The sequence below is a fragment of the Bactrocera oleae genome, chromosome 6, assembly GCF_042242935.1.
Source record: "Bactrocera oleae isolate idBacOlea1 chromosome 6, idBacOlea1, whole genome shotgun sequence".
In the NCBI taxonomy this organism is placed as follows: domain Eukaryota; kingdom Metazoa; phylum Arthropoda; class Insecta; order Diptera; family Tephritidae; genus Bactrocera; species Bactrocera oleae.
Window position 1 is genome coordinate 50,944,426 of NC_091540.1, and position 18,593 is coordinate 50,963,018.

General features: G+C 33.6%; 5 protein-coding genes across 7 annotated transcripts; 1 reads left to right on the forward strand and 4 right to left on the reverse strand.

The window, feature by feature from the left end:
* Positions 1-2,166: 2,166 nt before the first annotated feature.
* Positions 2,167-6,472, reverse strand: Gcn5 (Gcn5 acetyltransferase). The gene is made up of 3 exons (XM_014242765.3): positions 4,841-6,472; positions 3,320-3,975; positions 2,167-3,244 (listed from the first exon to the last, which is right to left on the reverse strand). Exons 1-3 carry the CDS (start codon positions 6,055-6,057, stop codon positions 2,715-2,717), a joined length of 2,403 nt encoding a protein of 800 aa, XP_014098240.1. The 5' UTR covers positions 6,058-6,472; the 3' UTR covers positions 2,167-2,714.
* Positions 6,473-6,632: 160 nt separating this feature from the next.
* Positions 6,633-7,508, forward strand: ver (verrocchio). Its single transcript, XM_014242768.3, has one exon. It carries the CDS (start codon positions 6,803-6,805, stop codon positions 7,394-7,396), a length of 594 nt encoding a protein of 197 aa, XP_014098243.1. The 5' UTR covers positions 6,633-6,802; the 3' UTR covers positions 7,397-7,508.
* On the reverse strand, positions 7,410-8,951 carry LOC106625920 (eukaryotic translation initiation factor 2 subunit beta). The gene is made up of 3 exons (XM_014245742.3): positions 8,791-8,951; positions 8,218-8,638; positions 7,410-8,153 (listed from the first exon to the last, which is right to left on the reverse strand). Exons 1-3 carry the CDS (start codon positions 8,803-8,805, stop codon positions 7,630-7,632), a joined length of 960 nt encoding a protein of 319 aa, XP_014101217.2. The 5' UTR covers positions 8,806-8,951; the 3' UTR covers positions 7,410-7,629.
* Positions 8,952-10,526: 1,575 nt separating this feature from the next.
* LOC138857680 (eukaryotic translation initiation factor 2 subunit 2-like) lies at positions 10,527-12,207 on the reverse strand. The gene is made up of 3 exons (XM_070111222.1): positions 12,044-12,207; positions 11,483-11,891; positions 10,527-11,418 (listed from the first exon to the last, which is right to left on the reverse strand). Exons 1-3 carry the CDS (start codon positions 12,056-12,058, stop codon positions 10,895-10,897), a joined length of 948 nt encoding a protein of 315 aa, XP_069967323.1. The 5' UTR covers positions 12,059-12,207; the 3' UTR covers positions 10,527-10,894.
* A 1,699-nt stretch (positions 12,208-13,906) lies between these two features.
* On the reverse strand, positions 13,907-18,030 carry nst (phosphoglucomutase 3-like protein nst). Of its 3 annotated transcripts, none has more exons than XM_014242774.3 (4): positions 17,906-18,030; positions 17,450-17,654; positions 14,622-16,059; positions 13,907-14,535 (listed from the first exon to the last, which is right to left on the reverse strand). In XM_014242774.3, exons 2-4 carry the CDS (start codon positions 17,548-17,550, stop codon positions 14,428-14,430), a joined length of 1,647 nt encoding a protein of 548 aa, XP_014098249.2. In that variant the 5' UTR covers positions 17,551-17,654; positions 17,906-18,030; the 3' UTR covers positions 13,907-14,427. The 3 variants fall into 3 exon arrangements, with proteins under 3 accessions (XP_014098249.2, XP_036215048.2, XP_069967198.1); XM_036359155.2 differs by having other exon boundaries at positions 17,450-17,669; positions 17,906-18,005; XM_070111097.1 differs by having other exon boundaries at positions 17,450-17,986.
* Between the last annotated feature and the right edge of the window lie 563 nt (positions 18,031-18,593).

An 18,593-nucleotide genomic window follows, 5' to 3' on the forward strand; every position in this document is an offset into this window, starting at 1 on the left:
CAGTAAAGTTATATAGCTTCGGCATATTGCTGGAAAGGCCGACAATTTACTACAACTTAAGGCTTAACGGATTAAGCATGTTACTTTCAAATTAGAATCACACTCGTTTATGTTGCTCAGACAGAAACTTTTATACCATAGTCACAGTCGATAGTAGAATACACAAGACAATCATTTCAAAGAATATGAAACAATGCTTGCAACAGTTTTACACAACAAATACTAACTGAATTCTAAAAAAAGTGAATAAAAAAACACAATAATGAGATAGATGTCACATGTTCATAAACTAAAGCGCTTGATATATTTATAAGAAAAATATTGTTTTTTTTTACCTATTTATTTTTGGGGCTGTGCGATTATATGTTATTTTTTCAGTGCTTAATATTTTCCACAACTGTACTTTTTTAATTTTTATTATTTATGCCAAACATGTGTTTCATTTTGTTCAGTAAGTAATGCATAATTACAAGGATAGCTTAAATTTGCCACAGTTAAAAAATAATAACTTGATTTTGGTTATAATGTAATTAAAGAAAATATAATCAAATTAAATAAATGAAATATTTATGAATGTTTAACAAAGATAAACTTAATTAGTTAAACAAAAAACAGCAGAAATATTTTTGTTGGCAAGTTGTAATGTTGTACAACAATATTGATTTTCAAATTGGCATTTGCCATTTTTACATTATTACATAATTAACTGAAGAATTGTTTATTATTATTATTATTTAAAATAATTTTGCTGAAAAAAAAATTAAACAACCGACAAAGCAATTCAATGAACAAATATTGGCACAGCCTTATTTTATTTTATTTTTACAAAACGTAGATACATTTAACTACAGCGGCTTGTATTAATTAAACAAGTGCAGCCATTAAATTTAGGGATTACTCTGTGTACATTACTAAATAACAATGTTTCCATGAAGCTAAGCAAACAAGTGAGCAACTCAAATATAATATTAAATTTCTTATAATGATAAAAATAGATTAACAAAGCAAAAACAAAAGTCATGAAGAAATTGAAGTAAATCAAGAGTCTGTAAACGATCAAGAAATATCCCACTGAATAGCATGTATGTATGTATAAAATCAATTGTAGATACGCTGTATTTGGCATTGTCGGAAAACGATTAAAAACCAATATATTTAATAGATATATAGACCCAACTAACCTTTATGGAAAACGTATACACTTTAGATTAAATGAAAATTATTACATAAGTGTCAAACACAATTAGGCATGCTTTTGTGTATGAAAAAAATAAAATACTAAAAATTATTAATATTAAATTTGCTTCTTGTTAGAACTTTGAAATGAGAAAATTAATTCAAAAAAAGCATATGTACATACATTTGTAATAATAAATACAATTCATTAAATTACGAATGGAGTTTTTCATACTTTCTCGATGTCTAAAATATTGTAAACGATTTACATACATATGTGTATGAATAGTAAAAAAATTTAAAAAATGTTTTTCTCAAAAAAAATTCTAATATTTTGTTTATGTCTAGAGTTTTAAGCACAACAATAATTTTGAAATAATGAAGAAAATCCAAATACGAAAATTATAATAATCTCAAAAAAAAACCAGGTTGAATTAAATGACTGCAATCATTTAAAAATCACTCATTTAGGTATGTATGTATGTATGCTTAAGAGTTAGGCCAATCTACATATATACATATGTATATGGATGTATGTATTTATGAACTTAAGACGTTTAAAATTATACTATCATGTGATAATATGACATCATAAGTGGAAGTAAAGGCAACAACAACAAACATCCAAAAAATATTTGCAATAATCGAATCGTTGCTTGGTTATTTTCAGCTGCTAACTGTATGTTACATTCCGTATAGCGTACGTATTGTTATATATTACGCTGTATATATGTATGTACATATGTACATATAGGTAAAGTGGAAACGAATATGCAATTGCTGCACGAGGCTTTGACACAATAGTTGTCAAATGGCTTTTTGCTAATACAAGATATGTATGTATGTATGTATGTATGTATTTGCAGTATTATTGTATAAAAATGTACACTACTAAAATTACTACTGATTATATTAATCACAATTACTGTATGCATTAAAGAAATTATGCTAAATCACAATATATTTTCCTTCGTTGAAGAAAAACATAAGTTGTTGAACGATTTTTTTATAGCGTTTTATTGGAACTTATATAGATATTGGGAGTACATAGTATGTATAGTACATAAATTATATATTGTGTGGTCTTTTACTCCAAACGAATATTCGTTTTTGCTTTCCGCAAATGTATAATATTTAGAATTCTCAATTTTAGTTTTTATATTTTTATATATGATAATCTAATTTTTAATGTTATTTGTTGCGATTTTTATATACATATTGAGTACGGATTAAACATATGTACGATTTTAAATTCAAATTATATATTTACTGTGTTATTATTATATACTTTTTTTTCAAGCTGAAGCATACACTAAAATCTAATTTTTAAATATATCCTCGGGTAGTGCGGAAACCACACCCAAGTTAACTGTCAACACAATATTAGTGTCGCCATCTACGCCACCACTACCGTTATTATCGCCCTGTAGTATATTCATATTATCTGAAGATGTTGTCGCCGGATTGCTTACATTATGTTCATCCGCCACGCGTTCGTGTTCGCTAAGCATATCAACGGCGGCATTAAGGGCGCAACATCATTTGTCCCATAGACCCAACTCCCGCATCTTGGTCTGAAAGTAACGTTCCAAAGAGTTAGCGCAACGATAATATTCAGTTTCCGGTGAATTGTAGAAACGGCAATTTGAGAAAATACGCGCCATATCGGCCATAAAGAGCCGACGTGTCACATAATATCCTTGCTTAAGGCGTTCACCCATAGTTTTCAGGTCCATCGGATATTTAATGTGATCGTAATAGTCGGGTACTTCAGCAGCTGGTACTGGACGTAGGAACGGCCAGGCGGCTTGATGCTGGCGCACCGACTGAAGTACAGCAGTGAAGGATGCAGCTAATTTTTCTGGATCGGAAGACTCTTCCAGCGGGCGTGAAGTGCGTTGTGCACGCATTTGTGGTTTCCAACCGATCTCACGTAATCCGGGTATCGATTCAACTGGTATGGAACGTAATCCCTCCTTGAAGCATGTTAAACCAGGACGCACTTTTTGCACCTCATTGTGGCGTTGTGCTATTAATTCTTTCAGAATTTCGCTCTGCTTTCTTATAACTATTTTGTGGAGCAAAAATATATATTTCAATAATTATTAAAGTTGAATAAGAAGTTAAAGACTTTTGAAATTACCAGAAATAAATTGTGTGTTCACAATGCTTGGGTGTAATTCACAATGCATTAGCGTAGCACCATCATATTCTTTTATGAAACCGGCATAGACTGGTCGAGCTAATTTAATATCCTTGGAGAAGCCTTGCTTTTTAAAATAACCAATAGCATCACAGTCAGCATAGGTCAGTAAATGTCTTATGCCATGTTTGATGCTGTAGTCCTTTAAATGATTCATTAAATGTGTACCGTATCCCTTAACTTGTTCGGACATGGTGACGGCGCAAAATACTATTTCGGTGAAACCCTGACTAGAGAAAGGACGAAAGCATATGCCACCAATGGGTTGATTTTCTTTTATAAGTGCCAGTGTTTTATGTTTTGTGTCAAACACTAGCTGACTTATGTATTCACGTGGCATTTCGGGCAGTTGATAGGCAAATACTGCTTGCAGCCCAATAAGCCAAAATATTGTCTGTTTATCCACTTGCTTTGTTAGGGAATTTCCGACTACGTGAAACTCGATAGCTCGTTGTTGTTCTTCTGCTTTAACATTTTCATCGCGGGAGACATTGACCGGAAATAAGATTTCTGATTTATTTATAGCCTTAGATTCGGAAATAGCTTTCAGAGCACGCACAACGGTTTCATCAGAAAGGTCCTCATACTGACAATCACTGAAATGTAGATTTCCAATAGATAGATTAGATAGAGAATGTAATTTATGCTACATTTTTATAGTTCTATTCAAAACAATCCACTGTAAAAAGATTTTATATTATACAATATGCGAATGACCCCAATTTAAAAGTTTTAAGTTAAAAACAAAAAATTAAATTTAAATTATTGCATGAAAAGTTCGCCTAAAAGCATGTTTTGAAGTTTTTCGTTATAAATTGTGTGCCAACTTTCTGCATTTCGCACAGTACCGCCAATCGAACTTGATACTCACAAAACAAAAAAAAATACTTAATATATGAAACGAAATAACATAATAGTTCGTACAAAGTATTCGTGTCGGCGAAAAAAAAAAAGCAATTTCATTGGTTGCCGACTATTTTGTGGCACTATAAACATTTTCTTTTCCAGTTGTCAACAAAGCAGCTTACTTTACGGGCGTGCACGAGCGGTCGCAATCAGCCCATTGTATCGTGATTCATATTGAGCACATAAAATATGCATAAAGAAAACACATTTACTGCATTTACTTTTACCATTGACTTGACAGCTACTTTTTATTGAAGTCTAAAAATCCTTTATCGTTTTTTTGTGTATGCTTATACGTACTTAATTTATATACATCTGTTAATCGAGTATTGTGAAATAGAAAATTACACATGCACGCTTAGTGCTCACAGTCTTTCTTGAAAAAAAAAAAAAAGAAAACATACATATGTGTACAATAAAACACTTAAACTTATTTTCTGTTATTTCCTCGATTTACCATCTGCAAGTCACAGTTTCAAAAATTACTTATAGATTTATATATATGGTATATGTACATATATATTCTCTGTAACGAACATGCCACCAAGAACTTACCCACTAACACGATCAGTGCTTTCCTTTTTGGCTCTTTTATGTGCGGGCTCGCCAGTGCCGGATCGCTTACTTCCAGTTGCCGCTCCAGTACTTGCTTCTTGCTGACGTTTACGTTGTTGTATTATAAAAGCTGTTGATGGACGAAAACCTTGATCCCAAATCGGTGAGTCATCTTTTAGTAGTTCAGCTTTTAGCGCATCCAAAAATTTGGGCATTTGAGTTATAATTGAGCGCTTATCAGCTGGAAAGCGGTCTCGTTCGGAAGAGCATTTATTTCTTAGCTGCTCAGCCATATACTTAAATATGGTACGCAATAAGGTGCGTCCAAATACTAGCGACGTTTCAAAATGTCGCAATGAATTGCAAAAGGCGGGTACATGACAAAACACTAGCCACCGCGTATAGTTAATTTTATACGTAGACGCATCTTCATGTGTTAGTCCAGAGCGTCGCATCGATGGCGGTTCAAAGTTGTAATGATTTAAAAAATTAAGAAATGTTTTTGCCACCTCAGTCATTGTTTGCAATTCAGTTTGACTTAAATGGTTGTACTTGTAAAATACGAATGATGAAACGGCTTTTGCAATGCATGGCGACTCGAATGGCGGATCGCCAAGTGGTCCACGAATAACAGCTTGTTGACGAGTAAGGACACATTGACGCAGGAGGCGAAATAGATACAGATAAACTTTCTTAGTATCCTCATCTTCTACACGTTGCATTGACATGAACAAATTTTCCATATCTATAATAGCACCCAGTAGATCATTCATTTGGGAACCGGATATGCCATCCAGATGTGCAATATGACTTTGTAGCGAGTGTCTACAGCTGCGACATTCTTCGGTGAATTCGGGGCAATATGTTGATGATTCTACATCCCGATGACGATTTTCCTGAGGAGTTTTCCATCCGGTACAACGGCAGCATTCGCTCTGGCAAGCTGAGTACATAGACAATTTAGCCAATTTCTGGGGAACAGGTAAGTTAAAAACTTTTTGTTTTCGCAATTGAATGCGTTGTAAGCTATTTTGACGTGTTCCTTCCGGAGGACCACCATTACTACCGTTTGCGTTGTTACTTGGAGTAGCGTTTACGTTTCCGGATCCGGATGTTTGTTGATTATTTGCAATATTCGAATTGCCCCCTCCACCATTGGTATTACCACCCCCATCAGTTGCATCTTCCTTTAGTGTTATCAGTGCTCCGCCAGACATAACAAATCGATTCGACCTATTTCAATTTGTCAATCTGTTTATTGACTGTGGTTACCAGTGCTTTGGAAGACTTTGACAAAGTGCAATATCCCGACCAGCAATTTCACAATTCAGAAAGAGTGTAAACAAAGACAAAAAGTCGTTTGTGTGAATGTATTGATGTAGCTGCCGAATATAACTTCGGCAAATTTTATTTCCACCGCAATTTTCTAATAAAAGTCTTAATGCCACGCTTTGTTTCCTGCGTCTTCTTATGTTTCGCACAGGTTTTTGCTTTATAGAAAATTGGATTAATTTGAATTTCTTACTTTCTATGTAATTAATATTTAATCAACAAAAATGTTTATTTTAATTTCGTTTCACAAAGGTAGTTTCCATTTATTTTGACACACACGAATCTGAAAAACGAAGTGAAATGATACGGTATTGCCAGTCGCAAAATTTATATATAGAATTATTATAACAGATTGTGAAATTACATAAAATAACATTTATACATTAATTAAGAATAAGGTACTTATGATTTTTCAATTGCATGTTCAATAAATTTAAGTTTATATACACGTAAAAAAGTTATGACTCTATATTATATCGTCGATGTCAAAATACATTGTAATGAAATTGTAATATCCTAAATGTGTTTGTTTATTCGATGGTTTATTGGGACATATATGATTCTAAGGGACAAAATAAAGCGCCAAATACATCATCAAATATGAAACTATAAACAGCAATAGATGTTAAGATGAGTGGTAGTGATTGTTTGGAAGTGCAATTCTCTGCGAAATGCAGTTTAAAATCGTCTGATAATGAAAATAAGCCTTTGGAATGTGTGCCACTGCTTTTGTTGGACGTGAAACATTGCACCGCCTCTACACCAACAGTTTTTCAAGCATTTGATGGTAAAATACTTTTTCGTACAATTATGGCACATGCACGGATAGTGGGTAAAGTGATTCCGAGTAAAAAGAATGGCCACTATAAGTTCGAAATTGATGACAACACCTCAATTTTGCCCTTGTTTATTCCGAAAAAAGAAGCCGATATTTTCGAATTGCAACGCTTGCGAAATGAAGTATTTACAAGAAAGACGGTTAAAGAGCATAAAGATATTTTAACTGCATTAGAGAATCTGCTGAACAAAACTAGACAGCAACTTAACCCATCGCGAATTTCCGTGGGCAACAAAATATTTGTTTTTGGAAAGCCAGATTTGTTTCGTGGCCAAGTGGGCATTTTCGGCTTTAGTTGGGATATCGACATCGGTTCCGATAGAGCTATGGAATTGGCCTACAAAGATGAAATAATTGAGTGGTATATGAAGGTATATAAAAAATGAAAGACATAAAAAGTTTAGTTTAATGGTTTGTTTTTAATGATCGGTTTACTATTTTTATTATTTAATGGTTTGTATGTTTAAAATTTAAATAAAAAATATTAATCCTCGCTTATTTCAACTTGTTCTATTATTTTCCTTGTTCTTTGTCATATATCGAATTTGTTACATCTAAATAAATCCCCACTAGAAAAAGAACAATAGAAATCCTAAAGTCGCGCCAAAAAACAAATATTTTATGTAGTTTTCGCACGAATTGCAGCACGCTTGCCAGTAACAGCTTGGAAACCAGATTTAATGCTTGCTACGGAACATCTAGATCCGCAAGATTCGCATTGCAGGAAGAACAATCTGGTATCTTTTTGCAGTATAGTTTCGGGAGAACGGCAGGTGTGGCAGGTCACGTACTCTTTGATATAACGACGTAATACATTTTCTATCTGTTTAGGTTGGAAACGACCTTTTATAATAAGCTGTTGGTTTCCGTCCATTGAACCGCTGGTACCCAATTCAGCTAATAAAAAGTCTAACAAGTGTTTTGGCAAACGATGAAGTGTTTTTGCAATGTCCATAAAGTTTGCAAATGAAGTCTTCTTTGTGCCGACACGCAATACTTGTGGAGGTCTCATGACAAATTTTGGTTTACGCCCAGCTGCCATATCTGGATTTTTATCGAGGATGATTTCGAAAACGCGTTTTAATAATTCATCATATGTATAATCGCGATTTGAACCGGCCCATGATGAACTGTTATCGTCAACTGTGTAGAAAAAATTACCAGTATTAAATTGTTATACTATGCGAAATACAATTGAAATGCTTACCATTTTCATTACCCTTGCTTTTATCTTCTTCATCTTTATCGGCAAATAGTTCATCCAAATCCTTCTTTTTAGTCCTCTTTCTCTTTCTGGCCGTTGAAAAGTCCATATCTAGGTTGATATCGTCTTCTTCTGGTTCTTCTGGTTCTTCCAGCACTGCAGCATTGATTTCTTCATCTTCTCCTTCTTTTGCGGATGGCAAAGCACCTTCGAGTTCATCTAAATTAAAAGGTTTCTTCTTCTTTTTCTTTTTCTTGCCAAAACTTTCTAAATTCAAATTATCTTCTAAATCAGCTGCCCCGCTATCCAGTGGAGCGTCTTCTTTAGGCTCCTCTTGTTTGCTACCATCATCAATACCAAGTGCGGCGTCAAGGACGAATGTCTTCTTCTTTTTTTTCTTTTTTAACAATGTTGGATCAAACCCCTAAATTGAAAAATAAGAATTTTTTAACAATCACAAATTCGGTGTGCACGTAACCTCAATGCAACAAAAATGTGTGATACTAAGAGAAACTTACACGTTTCACAACCAAATCACTATCACTTTTATTGCTCTCACAGAGCTATACAACTTACGTCTTCAGCATCCATTATTGTAATTTCAATTAAATTAATTGTTTGTCTTTTTAACGTTAATAGAAATTTCTTTTAAACTACTTTCTATAAATATAAGAAACTCGAATATAGTATTGCATCAGACAATCCTATCCCCGTTTAGCTGACAAGGCAAACGATGTACTAATCGTTAACAGTTTACATCGATGTTAATTTGTTATTTATCGACTTCAATGCAGACATTATTTAATCGATACTTTTCTCAACAATAGCAGTATTCATAAACGGTTCGAATGTTTTAATAATTACAAAAGTATCAAGTACGGATATAAAAAAATCAAAATATCAAACGGTTCGAATGTTTTAATAATTGCAAAATTATTAAGCACGGGTATAAAAAATCAATCAATCAGAATATAATGCGCTTTTAATCAATTTTATGTTATACTTTTTGGAGAACAGGAATTTTCAAAATATATTAAGGGTTTAATATTAGAAGTGATTAAGAGTATACTTTGACAAAAAACTTAATGGATGTACATTAAATAGTAATATTAGTTAAAATGCTTGTCAAATTTAATGCTTAAGTAATAAATATACTTCTAAGGAAAGGATGCGATTTTAACAAGTATTTCATAAACTATTTCCTAAAATATACGTATGTATGTGACATATCTTATGATTTCTTCACATCGCTGTTAAATTAAACTCAAACTCTTTTACATTTCATCTGCGCGGTGCACAAAAATATATCATTTTATTAGTTAAATTTTACCCTTATTCAACTTTTTTTTTATTATTTCATACAAAAATAGGTAATAAAATTTAGATTTTCGAACATATGTAAATATTAATTTGAAACCGAGAGCAATTCTAACCATCAAATAAATTTCCGATTGAAAAGGAACGTAGAATTGCGGAGCAGTAATCTGTTACGAACAAGAGCACATAGCATGTTGCCCGATCATGAGTAACTCGGCACCTTACGTATTTCCTTATTGGATCCTTGTCAGCAAACTACGGGTTTTGGGCTACAAAAGTCTTCGCTTGTGAACGCAGTCTAACTTAAAAAGAAAAACAGTTTCAAGCATAACTACCCAGCAAGTCACAGCTACAGAAACTCCAATGCAATGAAAGAACTTCCGCGAAAACTAACATATACCCTCCGTAGAACTCATAAAGCGTTTGAGTATGGCAGGAATGAACAGGTACACAAGAGTTTCGGTTAGAATTGTCACTTGCGCTTTAAAAAACTCATAGAAACTTTAATAGAAATCTCTGGTAGCGTTTTTGGGTAATAACCGTTACCTGGCTGGCTCTGTAGTCGATAAAGAGTACTAACATTTTTTGATTTGATTTGCACATCTTTTTTGTGTCTCTGCACCAAAAATACAGGGTTGTCAAAAGTTTTTGTTGTCGCGGTACAAAATATTTCCCAATTTTGAGCTGGCAGCTCTTAACCGGAAGTAAATTGCGGGAACAGAAATGTTATTTGATAAGCCTACACCAAAATAAATAGTCGAGTGTCCCCGATTAGCCGGAATTGATTCTTGAAAGCAAAAAAATATTTATCTGTTAATCCTTGTGACCTTTGTAATTGTAGCGGCATCATTCTTTCTCAAATAATTTTCGCAATTATTGATGGATTGATGGGTCCTAGTTCTGATATATGTATGTACATAAATCCACGTCTTTTCGAGAAACTCGACTACTGTGGAAATGGTCGTTTTGGATTAAATGAGATATGCCATAGAACATTTTGGTATACGAATATGTTTCGTTGTTTTATTAACGCATTTTCATACTTAAAATAAATTCAATTCACAAACGATTTCGCGCATTTTCCTATTGAAGGCGAACACAGTATCTGACTAAAAAAATAAAAAAAGCACATCACTTCTTGAACATATGTGTGTGTATGTATATTCAGTACATAGCTAAAACTTAATTCCTGCATACATAAATACATATGCATAACTTTTACATATAATTTTTTTTTTTAATTCAAGGCAGTTTCACATTACAAAGCAAATTTAAATGCATATCTGAATTTGTTACATTTAAATAAAAACCACTAGAAAAAGAACAATAGAAATCCTAAAGTCGCGCCAAAAAAACAAATATTTTATGTAGTTTTCGCACGAATTGCAGCACGTTTGCCAGTAACAGCTTGGAAACCAGATTTAATGCTTGCTACGGAACATCTAGATCCGCAAGATTCGCATTGCAGGAAGAACAATCTTGTATCTTTTTGCAGTATAGTTTCGGGAGAACGGCAGGTGTGGCAGGTCACGTACTCTTTGATATAACGACGTAATACATTTTCTATCTGTTTAGGTTGGAAACGACCTTTTATAATAAGCTGTTTGTTTCCGTCCATTGAACCGCTGGTACCCAATTCAGCTAATAAAAAGTCTAACAAGTGTTTTGGCAAACGATGAAGTGTTTTTGCAATGTCCATAAAGTTTGCAAATGAAGTCTTCTTTGTGCCGACACGCAATACTTGTGGAGGTCTCATGACAAATTTTGGTTTACGCCCAGCTGCCATATCTGGATTTTTATCGAGGATAATTTCGAAAACGCGTTTTAATAATTCATCATATGTATAATCGCGATTTGAACCGGCCCATGATGAATTGTTATCGTCAACTGTATACAAAAAATTACAAGAATTAAATTGTTATACTATACGAAATACAATTGAAATGCTCACCATTTTCTTTATCCTTGCTTTTATCTTCTTCATCTTTATCCGCAAATAGTTCGTCCAAATCCTTCTTTTTAGTCTTCTTTCTCTTTTTGGCCGTTGAAAAGTCCATATCCAGGTTGATATCGTCTTCTTCTGGTTCTTCCAGCACTGCAGCATTGATTTCTTCATCTTCTCCTTTTGCGGATGGCAAAGCACCTTCGAGTTCATCTAAATTAAAAGTCTTCGTCTTCTTTTTCTTTTTCTTGCCAAAACTTTCTAAATCCAAGTTATCTTCTAAATCAGCTGCCCGGCTATCCAGTGGATCGTCTTCTTTAGGCTCCTCTTGTTTGCTACCATCATCAATACCAAATGCGGCGTCAAGGACGAATGTCTTCTTCTTTTTTTTCTTTTTTAACAATGTTGGATCAAACCCCTAAATTGAAAAATAAAATTTTTTTAACAATCACAAATTCGGTGTGCACATAACTTCAATGCAACAAAAATGTGTGATACTAGTAGAAACTTACACGTTTCACAATCAAATCACTATCACTTTTATTGCTCTCACAGAGCTATACAACTTACGTCTTCAGCATCCATTATTGTAATTTCAATTAAATTAATTGTTTGTCTTTTTAACGTTAATAGAAATTTCTTTTAAACTACTTTCTATAAATATAAGAAACTCGAATATAGTATTGCATCAGACAATCCTATCCCCGTTTAGCTGACAAGGCAAACGATGTACTAATCGTTAACAGTTTACATCGATGTTAATTTGTTATTTATCGACTTCAATGCAGACATTATTTAATCGATACTTTTCTCAACAATAGCAGTATTCATAAACGGTTCGAATGTTTTAATAATTACAAAAGTATCAAGTACGGATATAAAAAAATCAAAATATCAAACGGTTCGAATGTTTTAATAATTGCAAAATTATTAAGCACGGGTATAAAAAATCAATCAATCAGAATATAATGCGCTTTTAATCAATTTTATATTATACTTTTTGGAGAACAGGAATTTTCAAAATATATTAAGGGTTTAATATTAGAAGTGATTAAGAGTATACTTTGACAAAAAACTTAATGGATGTACATTAAATAGTAATATTAGTTAAAATGCTTGTCAAATTTAATGCTTAAGTAATAAATATACTTCTAAGGAAAGGATGCAATTTTAACAAGTATTTCATAAACTATTTCCTAAAATATACGTATGTATGTGACATATCTTGTGATTTCTTCACATCGCTGTTAAATTAAACTCAAACTCTTTTACATTTCATCTGCGCGGTGCACAAAAATATATCATTTTATTAGTTAAATTTTACCCTTATTCAACTTTTTTTTTATTATTTCATACAAAAATAGGTAATAAAATTTAGATTTTCGAACATATGTAAATATTAATTTGAAACCGAGAGCAATTCTAACCATCAAATAAATTTCCGATTGAAAAGGAACGTAGAATTGCGGAGCAGTAATCTGTTACGAACAAGAGCACATAGCATGTTGCCCGATCATGAGTAACTCGGCACCTTACGTATTTCCTTATTGGATCCTTGTCAGCAAACTACGGGTTTTGGGCTACAAAAGTCTTCGCTTGTGAACGCAGTCTAACTTAAAAAGGAAAACAGTTTCAAGCATAACTACCCAGCAAGTCACAGCTACAGAAACTCCAATGCAATGAAAGAACTTCCGCGAAAACTAACATATACACTCCGTAGAACTCATAAAGCGTTTGAGTATGGCAGGAATGTACAGGTACACAAGAGTTTCGGTAAGAATTGTCACTTGCGCTTTAAAAAACTCATAGAAACTTTAATAGAAATCTCTGGTAGCGTTGTTGGGTAATAACCGTTACCTGGCTGGCTCTGTAGTCGATAAAGAGTACTAACATTTTTTGATTTGATTTGCACATCTTTTTTGTGTCTCTGCACCAAAAATACAGGGTTGTCAAAAGTTGTTGTTGCCGCGGTACAAAATATTTCCCAATTTTGAGCTGGCAGCTCTTAACCGGAAGTAAATTGCGGGAACGGAAATGTTATTTGATAAGCCTACACCAAAATAATTAGTCGAGTGCCGATTAACAGGAATTGATTCTTGAAAACAAAAAAATATTTATCTGTTAATCCTTTATGACCTTTGTAATTGTGGCGGCATTCATTCTTCCTCAAATAATTTGCGCAATTATTGATGGATTGATGGGTCCTAGTTCTGATATATGTATGTACATAAATCCACGTCTTTTCGAGAAACTCGACTACTGTGGAAATGGTCGTTTCGGATTATTTTAACTGCCGGTGCTGGTTTGACCAAGCGTTTCAATGCTTTCGTGTCGTTTTTCAACGATTAATATTTAAGACTAAATTTTTCAACTAACATTATTTAATTACTGTTTTCAAGAGTACCACAATCAAATGAGATATGCCATAGAACATTTTGGTATACGAATATGTTTCGTTGTTTTATTAACGCATTTTCATACTTAAAATAAATTCAATTCACAAACGATTTCGCGCATTTTCCTATTGAAGGCGAACACAGTATCTGACTAAAAACAAAATGAAATAAGCACATCACTTCTTGAACATATGTGTATATGTATATTCAGTACATAGCTAAAACTTAATTCCTGCATACATAAATGCATATGCATAACTTTTACATATAATTTTTTTTTTAATTCAAGGCAGTTTCACATTACATAGCAAATTTAAATGCATATCTGCAGTACAAAAAAAAAAAATAAAACAATAATAACATGTAACATAATAATAAACGTTATGTAGAAAATAAATGAAATAAATGATTTCTTCTATCTACTTATTTTAAGGAAGGCATGTACATGTAAGTAAATTTTAGACATTTTATCGTTGTGTAGCAAGATCGTTAAAAAGTCCGCTTTAAAGGCAGATTTCAGATTGAAATAGTTTTTTAAGAGAGAAATATGTAAAACGTTTAGATGTGAGCGCTTATTATCTTTCCAGGATGAATAAGCTCAGGCCCAACGCCTCCAGCCAGCTGTTGCACTAGAATTCCCACTTCATATGCAAGGCTTTCGGTTTCCTAAGAATAAAAACGAACAAAATTGGTTAATGCAATTATAAGTCAATACTTTTATGCTTTTCGTATTATGTATTTGTTTAACTTACGTTTTTGGTAGCTGCTTCTGCATAGACACGCACCACATCTTCTGTACCTGATGGTCTTACGAATGCACGGCCTCGTTTGTAGTTGGTTACCATTTTGTCTATGGCTTCTTGCAGGCCTACTGGTGTAGCACAAACACGTTCTGCATCGGTTGTTGTGATGACATTACGATCTTGAACTTTTATTTTCAATTGGAGATTCGGCAAATCATCGTACGTCGCCAACCAGTCTTTAACGTCCCAGCCTTTTTGGTTCAAAATTGTTTCGACCAGCAACATATCCGATATGGCATCACCCACGGTTTCATTGATGAGATCTATCACATGTAATAGTGTTTTTGCGTCGACATTGGTTTCGGATGCCGCTTTTATCAGACTCTTAGCATTTTCGCTGAAAATAACAGTGCCATGTCCGTTAGCCTCAAAATATACACCAATATCGTATTGCAGCGCTTTATGATGCAGATGCTTAACACCAGTTGCTACACAAGCCACTGGCACTTGCAACGTATTGGAAATATAATCCGTTGAACCACCATTAGCATATGCAGTTTGCACTAAACCCATACTCAGATCAAGCCCACAACGTTTTACCATATCCATAATATAGTCTGCAACTAAAGTAGCGATGCGGTCACCATCCAATAATCTAAATTGGTTCTTATCATCGGTGAAGAAGTACACTACGCGATCAGCATCACCATCTACGCTCACACAACGGGTAAATGGTTCCACAATTGGCATACCTATGGGCACTCCTTGCTTCACTTTTACATAATCAGCACCGCAGTTTTCATTAATTTTTCCATCTCCTTTATTAATTACATCCACTTGCAAAGAATCATGCATACGCTTAATAAATTGCAACATTTTACGTGCACCTACACCATTAGCACCATCGAATACCAATTTATTGCGATAATTTCCATTTTCTAATTTGTCACCGCGTAAAATTTCAAACGCTGTGATCAATTTTCTATAGTATCCCTCCTCTGTTGGCTGGCCATACGCACCTCTAGTATTAGCAGCCACTACAAAGAAGTGTAACATTGGCGTCGTCACAATACCAAACTCACGCACATTTCCCTTCAGCGCAATTACGCCGTCAGCCACAGCCTTTAGCAGTCGTGGACTATGGTAGCGATTATCCATACCGACAAATACATTGGATGATGAACCTACGTCGATTTTATTATCACTTATAATTTTGGCAACATGTGCTTCGAGTTCGCTGTCCTCAACATTAGCCAAATCAGTAGCAATGGATTCCCAGCTGGCTTCTAGCATTTCACCTTTTGGGTCAACTAACTTGACACCATTGTCCGGTTCTGGATTGTGAGAGGCAGTGACCATTACACCAATCACAGCGCCGCCACGAATTCGAGAACGCAGTGTCGCCAAAACGCCCATACGATACATAACACTGTCCAGGAATTCGGCTCTGAAACAAAAATTTTCATTAAATGCATGTTATATGTGTATAGGTATACATAGAACTAAATGAAATTTAATAATTAACTATATATTGTACAAAACTAACATATAAACATACATACATATATGATTGCAATTATTAAAAAGTTTATCAACAGCACTGTTGTTGCACTGTTAACAACAAAAATAATTTACTGATAACAACCACATACAAACCTACACACTTAACACAGCTTTATTTGTAATAGCAAAATCTATTTGTGCAATAATATTATATGTATAACTTGTAATCTGACTTCCTACATATACGTTCTTTCATATGCATTTACATATTATAATAAGCACACATCTCAATACATAAGGAAGCATAGTCTTAATTACGCTCAGGCAATTAAGAACAGATTCAAGCACATATGTATGTATTTATGTATATTAAGTGCCAACAAGTATGTAGGTATTAGAAGACATCTCAAAAAAACACATAATATATAAACAATGGTATCTGTAAGCGATTTCCCTTCATTTGTGGTTAATGGAACAGTTGTTTACCTTGAAGTTGCAAATGCATTAAAATACAAAATGTTCCAAGAATATGGACACAATTTGTATTACCAATGATGAAAAGTATTTATTCATTGCAAAATAAAGTGAAGGGAGCTGCAATGTTTCGCAGGTGATTCAACCCCTGCAATACATAGCAATGTGATTCACCTGTAAACAACGCCCCAGTTTGTGGCTACTTGGCTCCAATAGTTTTTGCTTTAATAATTCAGAGAAATTGGCTTAAAAAAAACAAACAATTTTCACGGATATATATATTATATATACATCGGTACATATGTATGTACACATATAAAGTGTAAGAAAACATAGGTTGAGTTTTGAAGGGGTAATTTGCCAAGTTTTCCATTTTTTCCACAATGTCTTTGTAATATATGTATGTATGTATACAATGAAATGCCGTGCTTACTAGCAATAATTATTTGTATACATGTACATATAAACTAACATACGTGCTTTGACCTTTAAGCAGGTCGGCTGTTACCATTTAGACTAATGAACCGAGTTCACCAGTTTTTTGGCGTGGCTTCGTTTGAGATGAAGTAAATGCTTGTTTGCGATTGTTATACCAAATAAAATTCGGTACAAAAAAATCTATAAATAAAAATTTGACGTGGGAATTTGAGGGAGGAGGCAGGCATGCATATGCATACCTACATATACATATATAATGGTTTACGCGGTTGGGTTTAATATATGAATACACAGTGGAGCATTGGGAAGTGCCATCACCATTAATAAAAAATATGTATCCACAAGCACTTTACCTGTATCAGTCCATGTAAAAAAGTTTTTAAGCAATTGTAATATTAATACATAATTCAAATTCCACTTACTTGCCACGAAATCCCGCCGTGCCATATTGTATTGGTGCTGACGACTTCTTTGGATACATTTCCCTTGCAAACGCGTACACGGTTCTTAGGTTTATGGACATTTTGTTGAGTGTTAGTTCACTTTGATTCGAAACACCAAATGCAGAAATTCAAGTTATTTGCCACGCCACACAACAAAACGCGTTTGCAGACAAAAGCACGGCACCTGCAGAGAGTAAAACTACAACAATGTATGTTGTCTTAAAACCGGGAAGACTTGATTTGGAATTTGTCAACAATATTTTTTGGGAAAAATTTAATATATAATCAATTGCATATATTTGTATTAACGGCCTCCTGCTGTTTAGATGTGGCACACCATCTTAGTGATAGTGTGAGAAAAAGTGCTTCTCTTTCTTTGCTTTATTGCTTTTTTACGGTTTTCAATATACATTCACTTATTTTTTGAGAGCTTACTTTAAAATATTATGAATGAAATATTCAACTTGAAAAGTTCGCGTAAAAACAGGCGATATTATCTATTAAAAGCTAGAAAATGACCAAATGTCAAAATATCAGAACTGTGAGAATAGCTCAACACCCACACAGCGTAAAAGTTATCATGTAAAATCGATTACGATTACGATTACCAAACTTAAAATCTAAGGTCTTATTTTAGAATAGATTATTGTTTTAATATCTCATAATAAAAAGAAAATATTGATAATTTTGCACATATTTGTTTATATAAAAAACATTTAAAATAATCTGTTATAATATATCGTAAATTTAGTTAAATTTCTTCCAACACTGTGATAGCGTCAAACAGTTGCTGAAATCGACTACTTCCTTCCCTTTTAAAATACGTTGGTTTTAGTATCGGAATTTAATTTGTTTAAATTTAAAAAAACAAATTCTGCAAAGTAAATCTAATGTTGGGAAAATTTTCCATATAACTATTATCGACATTTCATTTACACAACAGTCAAAACTACATAAACGGAATGAACCTCATTTTATATTTAGCCAAGGACTGTTGTCTCGTCAATGCTATTGAGTTTTGCTTACCGGTAAAATTTGAGGAATTCCTTATACCGCTAGAAAACCAAATATACGTTGTTGTTGTTGTTGTAGCGGCAGAATTTTGTCGAGCTGACAGTCCTTG